General features: G+C 38.6%; 1 protein-coding gene across 2 annotated transcripts in view; it reads left to right on the top strand.

The window, feature by feature from the left end:
• Nucleotides 1–11,220, top strand: part of LOC145985805 (uncharacterized) — a 107,168-nt gene extending 95,948 nt beyond the window's left edge. For both annotated transcript variants that reach the window (XM_083119891.1, XM_083119892.1), the window contains exons 2-3: nt 489–575; nt 9,829–11,220. In XM_083119891.1, coding sequence (XP_082976017.1) covers nt 545–575; nt 9,829–10,373 — 576 coding nt within the window. In that variant the 5' untranslated portion in view covers nt 489–544 and the 3' untranslated portion in view covers nt 10,374–11,220. The remainder of the gene's footprint in view (nt 1–488; nt 576–9,828) is intronic.
• The last annotated feature ends 4,185 nt before the right edge of the window (nt 11,221–15,405 follow it).

Genomic DNA, 15,405 nt, shown 5'->3' with positions numbered 1-15,405 from the left:
GTATGTAGGTGACCTGAACGATTTTGTTAGTCCAGAGCCTCTGCGTACGTATACCGAGGATTGTGGAAGAATGCAGTTATGCAATAGGCCTACAAATAGGCTATTTTACTCTCACAATACAAAATAAAAATTGTTTATAACGTTTGGAAACTCTTGACTGCTTTACTTGATGTTTTGTCTAGTGTACTTCTTCTCTCAGTATTAAAGATTCTAAACCTACTGATATCTGTGAGCTAGCTGTGATTTTACAGCTGCTGTATTAAAAAAATAGAATGTCGAGAGATGAAGCAAAGTATAAACTGAAGTCTCAATTTCGTCTAACTCGAGAATCTGGTGAGCCTGCTCGTGCTATTCCCATGTAATGACTCCACTCTTCCTTGAACAGCTTGTTTTGCCTTGTTAATGATATTGTGCATTTGCTTTTCAACATGCTGATATGAATAATGAATAGCACGGAAGCTCGAGCTAATGCACTCTTTATTCCGCAGAGATGTGACGTCACTGAGGTCGCCATTGAACGAGGCCAAAAAGGAAGCAACTGGCGATGGAGGCGCTAAGGAAGAACAACTCGCACGGTAGGTGGTTCTAGTGCAGCAGAAACATAAAATGCACTCGAAATAAACTAACTTGACTACCTTAATAAAGTTATATTAAAGCTTATAATACAGAGAGCCATAGTTAAGATTTTGTTCTATATTCAAACACTTTCAAAATTGCAAGAACAATACTTTATTATTCAACAAGTCCAGATGTGTATTTTATAGTACTGTATTTCTTAAGTATAGTGAATTGGCTGTTCGAAGTAAAAAAATTAAACTTCCCGAACATGTCAGATTTTCCAAATTATTTTCTAAGAACATTGTAATTGAAAGTCGTTATACAGCTTTGAACTTTATTACTTTGCACTTAATTAATATGTAAAATTTTTGAACGGAAATAACAAAAATAAGATGTTTAAGTTTTAACTATCACAAGAACGACATTTCATACTCACACAAAAATAATACTTATAAGTCATTATTAGTTAGCGACTTCGGCAGTTTTGTTACTTAGAGGTATGTTTTTTTCCCACTTTATAAAGGCATTTGAAGTGATGGAGATACTTCAGCTTTTGAGAAAGGCAATTGTCTGTCCTCTCCCCCCAAATTAAGAGCATGGCTTAAGTCACATTCTGTCCTGAATAGATGCTGACATTGCTTATTGCACATTGAGTGTAGAGTGAAATACAGTATGTAACATTGTTATTCGTACACAAAGAATTTCCGAGGAAAAAATTGTCAAATCTACTAAAGTCGTTTTCACGTTCAGAAGACACAACGGCGCTTATGGAGAAACCGCACAGTGTTGCCAATACAGCGCTAGCTCATGTCGCCGGGAAATGATGACCTTCCTTCACAATGAAGATGTTACATATTTTGTATATATAATGATAATTATACGTAATTATTAATATTAATATTATACTGTGAACGTTACAGTTACCCATTTTACAATGATCCATTGCGATCACTACACACGCGAGTGTAATGCACGAATATGACACTTCAGAAATCACTTAAAAAAGTAAAAATCACTGAGCGCTCACACAACTGAATACACTTTTTCGAGAGAGGAAAAAAGTCTAAACAGACCAAAGCACTCACTCACTCAAGTAAGGGGAACCTGGCACATGGGTTAGATTCAAGTTGCAACCCAAACAAACAAATGAGTTATGGCCCACGTGAACTGATAAGACGTGAATGACTCAAGCAAGGCATGTCATATTTCTATCTTGAAGCCCCATATTTTGTCACGTGTTGGGTTGGGTTGAGTTGGTGTTTTAAGTCCACTTTATGCACAGTAAGGCTAATCGGGACTGGACCTACAGTTTAAAGTGGGATCCGAACCACTTGTGCCTCCACCGGGTATCGAACCCGGGACCCCTTGATTACAAGGCGCCGACGCTACTACTGCGCCATCGGGGAGGCCCTGTCACGTGTTGGAAAGCCTTTCAAAGGTTAATGTGGTGTCCATGAATTTATGTGTAAGTTGGAAACTGAAAGGTGATCTTCATTTCAGTATTAATGTCGACAGTAATGTAAACAAAAAGAACGTGTATTTGCGACAGCACTAATGTTGCTCACAACAGCAGCATTGGAAATAATTGTCAATTATTAAATTTATGTAATTTCAATTCTATTATAACAAACTGCATGAAGTTCATATTTTTACTGAATGGAAATAAAAAAAAAACTCGAATACTTGGTGGTGTTTAGCCGGAATGCTGCGGTGAGTCAGCTCAAGATGGCCAGACAACGTCTCCTTACTTCGCGCTCGGTTCGGGTTAAAAAGAAACTCCAAATGCATGGAAGTAATATTTCTGGGAACCTTTAAGTGGTTATAAAAAATAATTTCATTATTTTCTCCACAACTTTGTCGCTGGAAGTTTTTACTTGGAATTACAGAACAAAAAATGGCCAGCGACGACATTTTCTACTGCACGAATATAAAAAATCTCCACATACTTTATTTGAATATTTTTTAATGCAAATATGCTTTAAAGTATTGATAAATTCTGAGTACCACAATCACCTATGACAATTAAAAAACAGTGTCAATTTTATTAATAATGAATGCTTCAACTTTACGTCATGTTTCAACGTTAGGAATGAAAACAATGTAAAAATTGTGTTTTCACAGAAAATTTGCGTTTTTAATTTATCTAAAATTATGTAAGCAAGTTACCAGTTTTTTGTGTTCACCATCGTATTCTCTACAAAATTTCCTGCAAAACTGCAAGTACCGATTTTACTTAAGCTAAATTTGTAAATCCAGAAATTTCACAACAGCGCGCTCGTATTTCCCATAAGAAAAGCATTGCCCATAAGAGCCCATTGTGTCTTCTGAACGTGAAAACGACTTTAGTAAATATAATCATTTTCATATGTACCTGGAAATTAATGTTAATGAAGGTTTCACCAACAAATGTCAATAAAAATATATGTTCAAAGTGTATAAACAGACCATATAATTCAATCTTCCTCGCATACAGCGCCACCGCTATTCGGGCGATTTCGTGCAGTTTTCAACTTCGTAACAAGTTTGAACATGTAGGCGCGCTCCCCGTCAAGCGGAATGCTGGCGTAGGTATTGTTGTAGGCCTATCGTCTATCTAGAGTATCTAACATTCTTATTCGTACACACGGATTTTCAAAGAAAATGCTTTAATATCTGAAAGGAAATATACTCTTTTGAAATTGTTTCTTTACAATTCAATAACTAATATCATTAGTTAAGGAAACTTGGACAAACAGTCAATAAATCACACTCCACAGTTCAATACATAGTAAACAAATTTAGAGAGGAAGGTTCAACACAGAATGTGCCGAGAAAACCAAAAGAGAGATGGTTGAATAAACGTGATGAACGCTTTATTTTAAAAAGAGTGCGAGAAAACACCCGACTAAGTGTTCCTCAGTTACGACCGTTAGTAGAAAATGTTGCTGGCAAAATGATGTCCGATCAAACTGTCCGACGTGCCTTGTGGAAGCATGGATATCATGGCAGAATACCACGAAAGAGGCCGTATTGTAAATAAGGTGAATCGCAGGAATAGACTTTCAATCGCGAAAGAGCACATCCACAAGGACCAGCAATTTTGGGATAGTGTCATATGGTCAGACGAGTCCAAGATTACTATATACGGGTCAGACGGGATAAATAGGGTCTGGAGAAAATCAAATAAAGACAATGATCACATTAACACAGTTCCAACAGTTAAACACGGTGGTGGGTCATTAATGATTTGGGGCTGTATGTCGTCCAAAAGTTTTGGTACCATCAAGTTTATTGATGGTATCATGGATGCATATGTCTATTTGGACATATTGAAGAACAATGTAAAGCAGAGTGCTCAAAAAATGGACATGCCGCCTATCTACAGATTCCAACAAGACAATGACAGTAAACATAAGGCGCGAGTTAACATGAATTTGATAATATGGAATGTGCCCAAACTACTACAAACACCAGCTCAAAGTCCAGACTTAAATCCCATTGAGCATTTATGGGCAATTTTGAAGAGGCGAGTCCATAAAGCAGGCGTCAAGTCCAAACAAGAGTTGAAAACTGTTGTGCAAGCCGAGTGGAATAAAATAAGCTCTGAAACATGTCAGAAACTGGTTAATTCTATGAAGAACAGTTGTCAAGCAGTAATTAAAGCCAAAGGATACGCATCAAAGTATTAGAACTGTCAGTCAATTTGCTCTGAATATACTTTTTATTTTATATTATTAAGTGTACGAATAAAAAAGTTGTACAAAAAATGGCATGTTTCTCTTTTAGTTTCATTTAATTTATTATTGTCATTGGTTATACAGAATTTGGGTAACATTTTATGTTCCTAATGATATTAGTTATTGAATTGTAAAGAAACAAATTCAATTTCGAGAGGACTCGACCAATGAAAGAGTGAGAGGGGAAGTGAGTGCATGGAGGAGAAATGATGTTGCATCTTCAGCAGCGCTCATTGCTTCGCTCTGCCCACTCGCTTTCTCCCCTTCTCTACCGTTAGGGTCGGTGTTGCTCCACAGACTACTGGGAGAGACTGTACAGTCATCCTGTCTCACGGCAACTAAAACGTGAAATAAACGACCACTTGCGTACAAATAAAAATAACGAATTTTTGAACACTTGTCAGAAAAGCTGAAAAAAATATCTGTCCATCGTTCCGTCTCAACTATCAGTAGTGAACAGTGGATTGCTGAACCTAACATACAATAGCTCGAGGTAACATTAAAACTCAATCGACGTGTCTGCTTATTAGAGACAACAAATACCATCATCCGTCAACATCTCTGAAACTCGGAAACGTAAAGATCTAACATTTTCTAAACTTCAAGATCTTTAAATAAGAAGTTTAATGCGACATAATATTTTATTACCCAATCCCTCTGCCTATTAAAAGAATAATTTAACGTCGTCGCCTTGTAATCAAGGGGTCCCGGGTTCGATACCCGGTGGAGGCACATGGCACAGTGGTTCGGATCCCACTTTAAAAATGTAGATCCAGTCCCGATTAGCCTTCCTATGCCTAAAGTGGACTTAAAAGAAAAAATCAATCAATAATTTAATTACTTCTTAAAGTTTTTATGAATGAAGAAATGATCAATCCACCCTTGGTAGTTCGGCATGGGATATTCTGGGACAGTGGCGTACCCAAACCGGGATTAAATGATGGTGGCATTTACGTTATTATTATTTTTGTGGCCGAGAGCATTGACTCCACCATCAAAGGGTACATGTTCGAGTCCCGGTCTATGTATGGAGGTACCTTTGTGAGTATGCTTTCATCAGTTTCCTCTAATGATCGTACATGATTATCGTCGCGATTAGAAATACGCTACGCAGAATAATCAAAATATGAAGATATTCCTGATGTTTGAGCCTTCTTACATTAGATCTTGAAAAGATAAAAATGTAGTAGTGACTAACAAGCGAAGAAATGACCCCTTTCTTCTTATAAAATCCCCGGGCACGCTATCAGAGGGAGTAAGTTGTCCAAATATTCTGCCAAGTATTGTTTTAAGTTTCGGATAATATGTTAACTCAATAGATTACAAGAGGTATAAATCCATGTACAGGAGCAGCGTAACCTGCGACCTGACTTGGGGGCAGAACATGATCATACTAGTCTCCGAACGTTAATAAAAATTATCTTATGCCCGATTCGTTCAAGCATCGTTAGAAACGTTCTTAACGAGCTGATAGTTAAGGTATCACAAAATCTTAGCAGCCTGTTAAACTTTTAATGTTCGCTCAAGCGATTTTATAGGCCCGTTAACTAATGGCAGGTTTTCTTTACTTCTGTACTTGGTTAGGTGAGGCAGGTCAGGTTTGGTGCTTTTAGCATTTATCTCCAGGTTGCTACAGCTGTCGCTAGCCGCTTGTGGTTGCACACACTGTGATTCAGAATATACAGGGTGGTCCATATGTCTTGTTACCCCCTCGAATCAATATCTTGTTATCTCTAATTCAGTGTTTCTTTTGAAGAGATGGCTGACACAAGCTCCTACAATGTAGAAGAGCGCCTTTTTGTCAGTGTTTGGGCCCATGAACGTCTACATACCGGCAAGACCATGGAGGATGTGCGACGAGATTTCACGAGAAATGCACCACCAAAAGTGACAATACTGCGTTGGGAAAAGAAACTGTTTATGTTGGGATGTATCAAAGACAAACCGAGGCCTGGCACCAACCAAAAGACAGAATACATGTGCAGGAGTGGAGGCATCTGTGCTTCGGTCACCACAGAAGCCACTGCGCAAACGGTCTGCTGAGCTTGGAATCCCGAAGACAACAATGTTACAACACACGAAGAAGGATCTTCGATTGAAATCCTTTAAACCAGCAAGCGTCAACGAGCTCAGTGATGATGACATGCGTGGACGACATGCAGCATGTGGAAGAATGTTGGAGGTATTTCCGACACTCCCGAAGCGGGCTGGCCTTTTCTTCTCCGATGAATGCGCAATAAATCGAAGTGCACGTGCAAGGAATGTGTATTTCTGGTCCAAGGAAAATCCGCATTATTACGAAGAGCTGGAAAACAACCCCCCACATGTGATGCTCTGGGTCGCTATGTCCGCTAAACACTTGATAGGTCCCTGTTTCTTCGATGGCGTAGTCAATCAACACTCCTATCTCGCCATGTTACGGGCATTTTTTGTTCCACAGCTCCAAAGAATGAATCTCCTGGGACGTTCCTGGTTTCAACAGGATGGAGCACCGCCTCACTATGCCATCGCTGTCCGGGAATATTTAAGTGAAGTGTTTCCCAATAGGTGGATAGGACGCGGATCGGTACATCATCCGGCGCCTCTGGATTGGCCTCCCAGAAGCCCTGATCTCTCGTCTTGTGACAATGTCCTCTGGGTCATTATTAAGGAAAATGTATCACAACAACGATACCAAACCACAGAACAATTAAAGGACGCTATTAGGGCAGCCTTTCAGACAACAATCACGAAAAATTTGCTTCGTAAAATCTCACACAGGTCATGGCGCCGTGTCATACATGAAAATAATGGTGGTCATACTGACCATTTGGATGCGTGAACAACATCCTGGTTGACGCTGAATCCATACGTCTTACAAATTGTTATATTGTTATTATCATAATATAAAATTATGTAAAATTGTTGGTGTCACACGACATGTGGAATGAATGGCTACCTTACACTTCATTATATTATATTGTATTATTATAAAGTTGTATTATTATCAAGTTATGTAAAATTATGGGGGTAACAAGACATATGGACCACCCTGTAGAATGATGAACATTTGTGTCGAGCATTCTCTTCACTGCAAAATCATTTTTTTTCCATTATGTTAATTGGAGTAGGTGGATAATAATTTGAAAAGTTCGAAAGAACAATTCCCTACTAATTTGAAAGATTGCGGGCTACATTGTGTAATGTCACAGATTTCTTTTACATTAAATGAGAGTACAGGACGTGTATTACCTATTTCTAGGACACTTGCTTCATTTTAATTTTATCTCTTACGTTTTCTGACATTTTTCAGTGAAAAAACAACAACATAAAATTGGAATGGTAGTTATAAGCAGACATAAGCATAAACACAACAAACCACGACGTTCTGCAGATTGTATGTGATTAACTGAAAAACGGCGTGGACGACGACACCGAATATTTTGGTGAATAACTTTATCTTATACAAATTGAAATATGTAAATGGAGGTTACATTATTTTAAAAAGTCATGCGATATTTGGTGTTTATGGTTACAGTGGAAGCCCAATATGCATTTTAAAAAAATCAAGTTCGTATAATATAACTATAAGCATATATTTTTGGCTCAACAGGCAAAATTAATAAAATTTGAATAATGTCTGATAATCACGATGCCATTATTGACAAAACTTTAAAAAGTACATTGATACAACATTTCTCCTTTAACTTACATGTGATTTCTGATTTGCAGTAATTCAGTTTAGTACGAATTTGTAATATGAAATACGAAATGGGAAAATTATTTTTGCTGTAGAAAGAAATCGAACTAGTGTACATTTTGCGATGGTTGAAATAATGTGTTCAAATCGGTTTGGGATAACCTTTCAACACAACAGCTGGCACACGCAATTCCGCCATCTTATTTCCGACACAACACAATGCGCTGTTAAGCATTTTAATGAAGCAAGAGAGTGCCTTTAGATTTAACGACGACATTAGAGGCCTGTTAGTCTTAACGTAGGTTGGAGAAATGCCTCGATGTGCTAACGTAGCGTTAACTTGATTTAACGCTTCTTTAAAATTTAACACGCGTTGGGCGAACCGGACATTAGTCTCTTTCTCTCCTTCTTACATTCTCTCACATTTTCTATTTCTATTTTTCTTACTTTCTCTCAACCTGTCTCTCTCACACAGTACATTTGTATTTGTTCTTACTGTACTTCACTTTTCTACCTCCTTATGGCAACGATGAGGATGAATGATGACTAATTATACTGAAGAAGAAGCACCAAACCCAGGTCAACACAGTCGGCCACTAGCCAGACTCAGGTTGGCCAGTCTGCTAAAGCACCGCATCCGAAAATACTGTACCACACTACCCATTTCTGTGCTACGCTTCACACTTGTTAAAGAAAGACTGTCGCTGCCATCTAGCGTCGCTAAGCTGTACTACTAGCGATTCAGGTACCAAGAAATTCCGTGAGGGAGCTAGGGATCTCTTCACGTTTTAAAATTCAACATTTTTCTTAAAAGGATGTTCCTTTCTTAGGACATCTTCGCCAAAATCAAATTAGTCAGTCGACCCCCCCCCCCCTGAAAATTGCCATTGTGCCTTCCCAATGGCGAAATGATAACGTCGTCGGTTTGTAATCAACGGCTGTTGGTTCGATACCCGGGTAAAGTCACATAGTGGTTTGGATCCCAATTTAAACAATCCAGTCCCAATTAGCCTATGTGTGCATAAAATGAACCTGAGCTTCGAAAATTGTCATCGTTCTCTTAATTACAGAAAGAAGTAAAATAGTAGCTAAAATAAATAAAATTAAGTTATTCTGCGTTTCAGCAGAATAACCAATATGAAAAATGTGTAATATGAAGAAACAAAGAAAAATATCTTGATGATCCGCTTCTTCTTGCAATAAGAATCCACCAGAGATTATTCCAAAAAACAGATATGACATATTTGTGTGGAACGTCACACAATATAAAATTAGTGACTTTAATTCCCCCCCAACTTTGTCTTATAGACTATTAAAGGATTAAACTCTTATTTATATAAAAAAAAAAAACACCCTTGTGACAGATATTCGCTCATCCGCTGTTCCGAATAAAAGAGATAATTGCTACAGAACTACAAAGTGGGCTTGCCATGTGACACGAATGGGAGAGGAAAGAAGAGTTTACAGGATTCTTGTTGAGAAACCTGATGGTAAGAGGCCTGTAGGAAGACCAAGATGAAGATGGAGGGATGACGTTGAGATGGACCTAAAGGAAATCGGTAAGGATGATAAGATTGGATTGATCTTGCCCATGATATAGACAGATGGAAGGCTTGTGTTGCTGCAGCCATAAACCTTCGGGTTAAGAAGGAATTATAAATTGTATTAGGTTCTGAATTGAATTGACTATATTGATGAATGAGGTTAAGTTGTTGGTGGTCTACCATCTAACACACATACATACACATACATAACATACATGCGTGTGGAAAGAATTGTAAGCTACCCCTGCAGAATTCAACTTGTTATGAAGCCATATGGCGGGGATGTGGAGTTCCGTACACACAGTCCTAATTCTCTCTCTTCTGTCCACAGGTAAGATGAGCTCAGCGTCCGGAGGCCAGGGCCTGGTGGCCCTTCTGGTGATGATCCTGGTGCTGTGCTTCATCGTGGCCTACTGCTGCTGGGGCGCCTGTTGCCGGGCCTTCTGCCGCCGAGGCGACGACCTGGAGTCCCAGTTCCCAGATTCGCCTTTCGGTCTGTCGCAGCCGACCATCATCCTGCTCCCCTACGGCCGCATGGTGGTGGTCGACAGTAATGTCTTCGCTCAGCTGCAGGCCGAGAGTGGGGTGGACCTCGTGGAGCTCGGCGAGACCGTCCTGCAGGGGCGGAACGCGTCCCCCGCCCTGCCCCCCATCCCGAGCCCAGTGGACAGCACCGTGGACTCGGAGACCGTGAACAAAGAGGGTTGCGAATCCCCCGTGCTGCCCCCGCCCTCGTACGAGTCGATATTCGGCCTGGGGGAAGACCTCCCCCCCTCGTACGACGAGATCCTCCTGCAGAGGAACCCGGCCGCCCCCGTCATCCTCGAGATGGAGGAAGAAGAGGACGTTCCGGAGATTCGCGAGAGTCGAGTGTGACGAACCGAAAGTTTCCGGTGTTTTGTGAAAAGAGTTTGTTGTTGAAGTAGGTACTTCTCAGAAGCTAGATACTTTCCTACCCCTATGTGAAAGAAACTTCATATGATAGCATGTTGTTATCTTAGAAACGAAAGACTATTTTTCTCTTCCAGATAGTTTACAATTGAATACAGCTAAATTGAAAAGCATCCGATGAATGTAATGTGTAAGTTAATTGGAATTTCAGGAATGGTACTGCTCGCTTAGCAGCATCATACTAAGGCTGCGTCTAGCAATTCGTCAAGGTTGTCGATGATCCACTGATTACAGTGAAGCAAATGAGTTTCTCCAAAATACAATTCAGGTTTAGTCCAATCCAGCTGTGGCTTTCGGATTGGGTCGAAGAAAAGATATACTTTACAACACTCTAGTCAGACACAATTGTGGTTTTACTCACTTTGAACTTGTCGTGTTCTAACGTCTTTCTTGCACAGTTCTTCCAAATGTCATTCCTTCATTCATTTTGTCTGTCTTCACCACTTTCTGAGCATTTATTTTCATTCGTTATGAATGGTTTTGTAAAAGTTACTTCATTTATCCATTTTCATTGCCTTTGTTGGGTGTAGTGTAAGAAAGTTTCCAACTGTTGCTAGTACACCTTCCAACTTGTCCTTTCACCTTTATCCTCCTTTATGTCCTCTCAATCCTAGTTTTTTTTTACATCCATGGTGTATTATTGACTTGCTTCAACCATTTCAACTTTGCCTCCTTTACACCACATTGAAAACATTTCCCATTGCTGCCCACCGTTAGTCTGAACCAAATGTATTCTTCTTTGCTGATTATAAATCAACATATATATATATATATATATATATATATATATATATATATATATATATATATATATATTCCTTCTCCGACACCCGATTAATTTCATCTAATAAATATAGTAGTCGTAATGATGGGAGAGCTATAAAAACCATTATCTGGTGCTGTCATCCTCATTTGAGAGGAGCTCCGTATTAGTTCTTACCTTCTAAGGATATCGTGTTGGTGCTTGATATAATTATTGTTACTACTTCTCGCTAATGTTACTAGCAAATGAATGTGTCGTGTAATGGTAACGAGAAGTGGCATTGTTGTACCGTCTGTAGAGTAGGAGTCGTTTGAAGTCTTGATGTCATTCGTCGTAGGGGGAAGAGAGGAGTAGCCAATCAGCGTCACCTATCCAAGTATATCCCAGAGGAACATTCTTGACTTGCTGTGGTGTGGATTTCCGTCCAAAACTACTGCTTGAGCCTTTGAAGCACTGTATGCTTCCTTCCTTTCGAAGACTTTCTGCAAATGTTGTTGAGAGATAACATTTCCTCTTGCTAACTGCCTACTAATGTCCTATAGCCGAAAATTATATTTTTACAACCTCGTGAGACCAAAACTATAAAGTCAGTCTTCTCCGTCTTATAGAATTACCAAACATTATATATCTGGGTACAAAAATTCCAAGCAAAAAAAAAAAAATAGTAATAATAACCGGCTGAGAGAAAAAAAATGAATGAACATGTTAAATATATTCCAATACACAGTTTTGCTTTACACTCCACTCAGTCATGCCTATCTTCAGATCCTTTCTCGAAATGGACTCATCTGCCAGGTATAAATATATATCGTGGTTTCCAACATATTTGGTGAGCACGAAGCAGTTCAACGTTTTCTGTCGTCATCTTCTTTACTTCAAAGTCAGTGGCCAGGGAGAGCTAACCTCGTAAAATGTCCTGTAACAGGAAAAAAAATGGTTATCGTCATTTGTAGACGTGAAAGTTCTCATTTTGCAAAGTAATGTTATGTTCGTTAGAACATAAGTACTACAATTTAACCTGGCTGGTAAACCGAGATCACCTGTTTGCACTACATATGTGTTGTCAATGTCCTGATGTATAACTGCAACACAGGAACTAAGCCACTGGCCTCAGTAAATATACACAATTGTCGCGACAATAATTATGCATTTTTTTGGTTCAGGTGCATACTGCATACATTTCCAGCATCAACTAAGAAAGACAATAAACTTTATGGGAACTTCTATTGCTTGAATTGGAAGGATCATTAAAAGCATTATACGATGATAGGTGACGTTATGATTGTCCTGCTTTTTTTCGTGACGCCAGTCACTCTCCCTCTAACACAACAACTCATGGTGCAATGTCGTGTCCTTCACGATCAGCCACTAATCCTATTTACAGTTCTTCTTCTTCTACTTCTCTTTCTTTCACTCCTCTCCCCCCAATCTCAAGCTTATATTCTTCATAGTTATTTTGTAAATCTTTATCTTTGTCTTTTGTTAGTAATAGTATTGTTTCCACAACAATTGTCTCTGTCTTTTGTTGTTGACCTTTGTCAGAGTTTCAAATTTGGTGGTTTGAGAAGGCTTTTGTAAGTTGATATCGCATGTCTGCATGTACACATTTGTATATGTATATATGTATATCAATATTTCGGAGTAACGACGTACTTAATAAAGCAGTTACAAGTAGTAATTATTTTTCTCGAAATAAGTAACTGTAACTCGGTTACTTTTTTTCAGGTAACAAGCAACAAAATAAATAGTTACTTTCCTGTATATTTTAAAAGTAATGAACGAAGTTATTTGCTAAAAGATTGAAATAAAATGTTGAGCTTCATTTGTGTACTGTTACGTTAAGTTTGTGATGCAGCTTTTGCAAATATAAGCGTTCTAGAAGTTGTGTCTTATCTACAATAAAATAACGGTAAATGTAACCTTACAGACTGATATACAATGCTCAGTTTTAAAACTCTTTGATGTTAGCCTACAAATACTTACGCAAGTCTTCCTGTAACTTGAGATGCATGATCAACAGAGAAGCAACCACTTTTTAACAAGGGTTTGGCGTCATTTATTAAAATCAATTTAACAGCTGTGCTGAAGCCTACAGCCAAGGAGGTTTTATTCGGCAAACTTGCTTGCTTCGCAGTAAACAGTGGTAAACTTAGAAGATACCAAACACTCTATGAGGAGTTCCTACGACCACGTCCAAAGGCTTACAGTGTAGCTGGATTGGGAGTCCTAATGGAATTTACATATATGGCTTTTAAGTACAAATACTCAGATTTAATTTTGCTACCTACGATTGTAATGTACCACATATCTATACACCTAAATAGCACCAGAGTCAACATGTTATATAGGTTAAGTAACATTCCTTAGAACTTTCTTAGTTTCTTGAGAAGTGAGTTAAAAATCAAAATAAAGTATTTAGTAATGTTTGGAAAGTTTCTGCCAAATCTTTAAAAGCATAGACAAGGCTAAGTTTGGATTGATTTGTGTTCTCAAACTCTCGACTCTTTGTCTAGATTTCTTTCTAGACTTCCTGCCGTTTCGCCTCGTGAATGAGAAAGCCTATCTCGTATTATGTTTCGAATTAATACATACGGAAATGTAAAGAAAATTGTCATTAAAATTAATTAAAAGTATACGTTTCGGCGTATTGACACATGTAACCTGCAAAAAATCAGATAGCTCCTTGATATGTCTGAATTTGGCGCATAGTAAAATGATTTTAGCAGAAAATAAGGAATGAATGATTTGAATGATTGAATTTACAGGGTCTACCAAAAGTGATAGCGCAAACTGAAACGGTGAAAAGTACGCACACGATAGTAGTAGCAAAAAAGTCTTGGTAAATATTGGGTCGAAAACGAACCGTTTGCGAGGTAATTGCGAATGTATGATTACGATCCGCCACTGATTTCATTGTTTGTACACATCGAATGCTTTTCACGTGTGAGGTGCCATAGTACTATACTTGGTAACAAATAACAGCATTAAAAGGTTCGCCTCGCTAGACATTATTGTTGCTTATATTACCAAGGACTATTGTACTGTACAATATGTTACATGTTACAGTTGCAATTACACTCGTACCTATTACAGGAGGTGCTCAAAATGTCGTCCTTGCATCTGGACGCAAGATGTAGTCGTCCCCGCATGGAGTGTCGACGTCAGTGGCGGATCGTAACCATACTTCGCAATCACGGTTAGTTTGCCACCCCATGTTTACCGAGACTTTTTTCTTTTATTACCGTGTACTTTTTACCGTTGCAGTTTGCTCTATCAGTTCTGAATATGTTGACCGAGCATCGTGAGGACATAGAGAGCGTAACGGTCTGGGTCTCTAATATCAGGAGCTATCAATGGGACGAGACTCGATTGGCCACGTATCGTCCAACAAAAAACGGTGGATTGACCCTCGAGGAGCTGTTATACACCCAACGGCGAAAAAAACAGTAGGCGAATTGCCCACCACCATTTTAATTAGGTCTGTATTACACATTGTGATGACAATTAATTGGAATAATGACGTCAATAAGCAGAGAACAATGCCTGCTTCGAACCAACATAGTTCCATTCCTTAAAACAACACAGGATGTAGAATAAAAAAGTAATTAAAATATCGGTGGACAATTTGCCTACTATTATCTTTGCCGTTGACTGTACCCATCTATAAATCTTGTAGATTGATCGATTTTCCTTTTGTCGCTACTCCCTATTGTCTGTGAGAATATAATCAACAACCAATCTTTCAGTGTTTCTCTCTACATGTTTTGTCTGGAATGCCACAGGAAAGCATCTTCGGCTCACTTTGTTGCTTCTTTACATGAATGATCTCCCTGACAGACTGTTGTGTAAATAAATGTATCGTATCTGTGTTTGCCGATGACTATTCAAAGAAATTTCTTCCGAACATGATTTATTAACTCTACAAAATGCCCTTGTCATTGAAATGTAGAAGCGAATCCTCAAAAATGCTCCTGCCTCATTATTTTCCTCAAGAAAAACAAAGTGCGTTCTATCTGTTCTCTTGAAAACAATCCAATCAAAAAAAGTTTCATCTCAAAAAGATCTTGACGAAAAACTCAACTTCGAAAAACACCTTACAGCTACTACTAAAAAGAGTCATGACTCTCCATGTTTACTGAAATCCATTACCAATCATACATTAGTATATTTGTCAAATATTATATCTCCCCTACT

This window comes from Lepisma saccharinum, chromosome 3 (assembly GCF_977018435.1).
Source record: "Lepisma saccharinum chromosome 3, izLepSacc3.1, whole genome shotgun sequence".
Taxonomy (NCBI): Eukaryota; Metazoa; Arthropoda; class Insecta; order Zygentoma; family Lepismatidae; genus Lepisma; species Lepisma saccharinum.
This window is presented reverse-complemented; position numbering and strand designations above follow the sequence as displayed.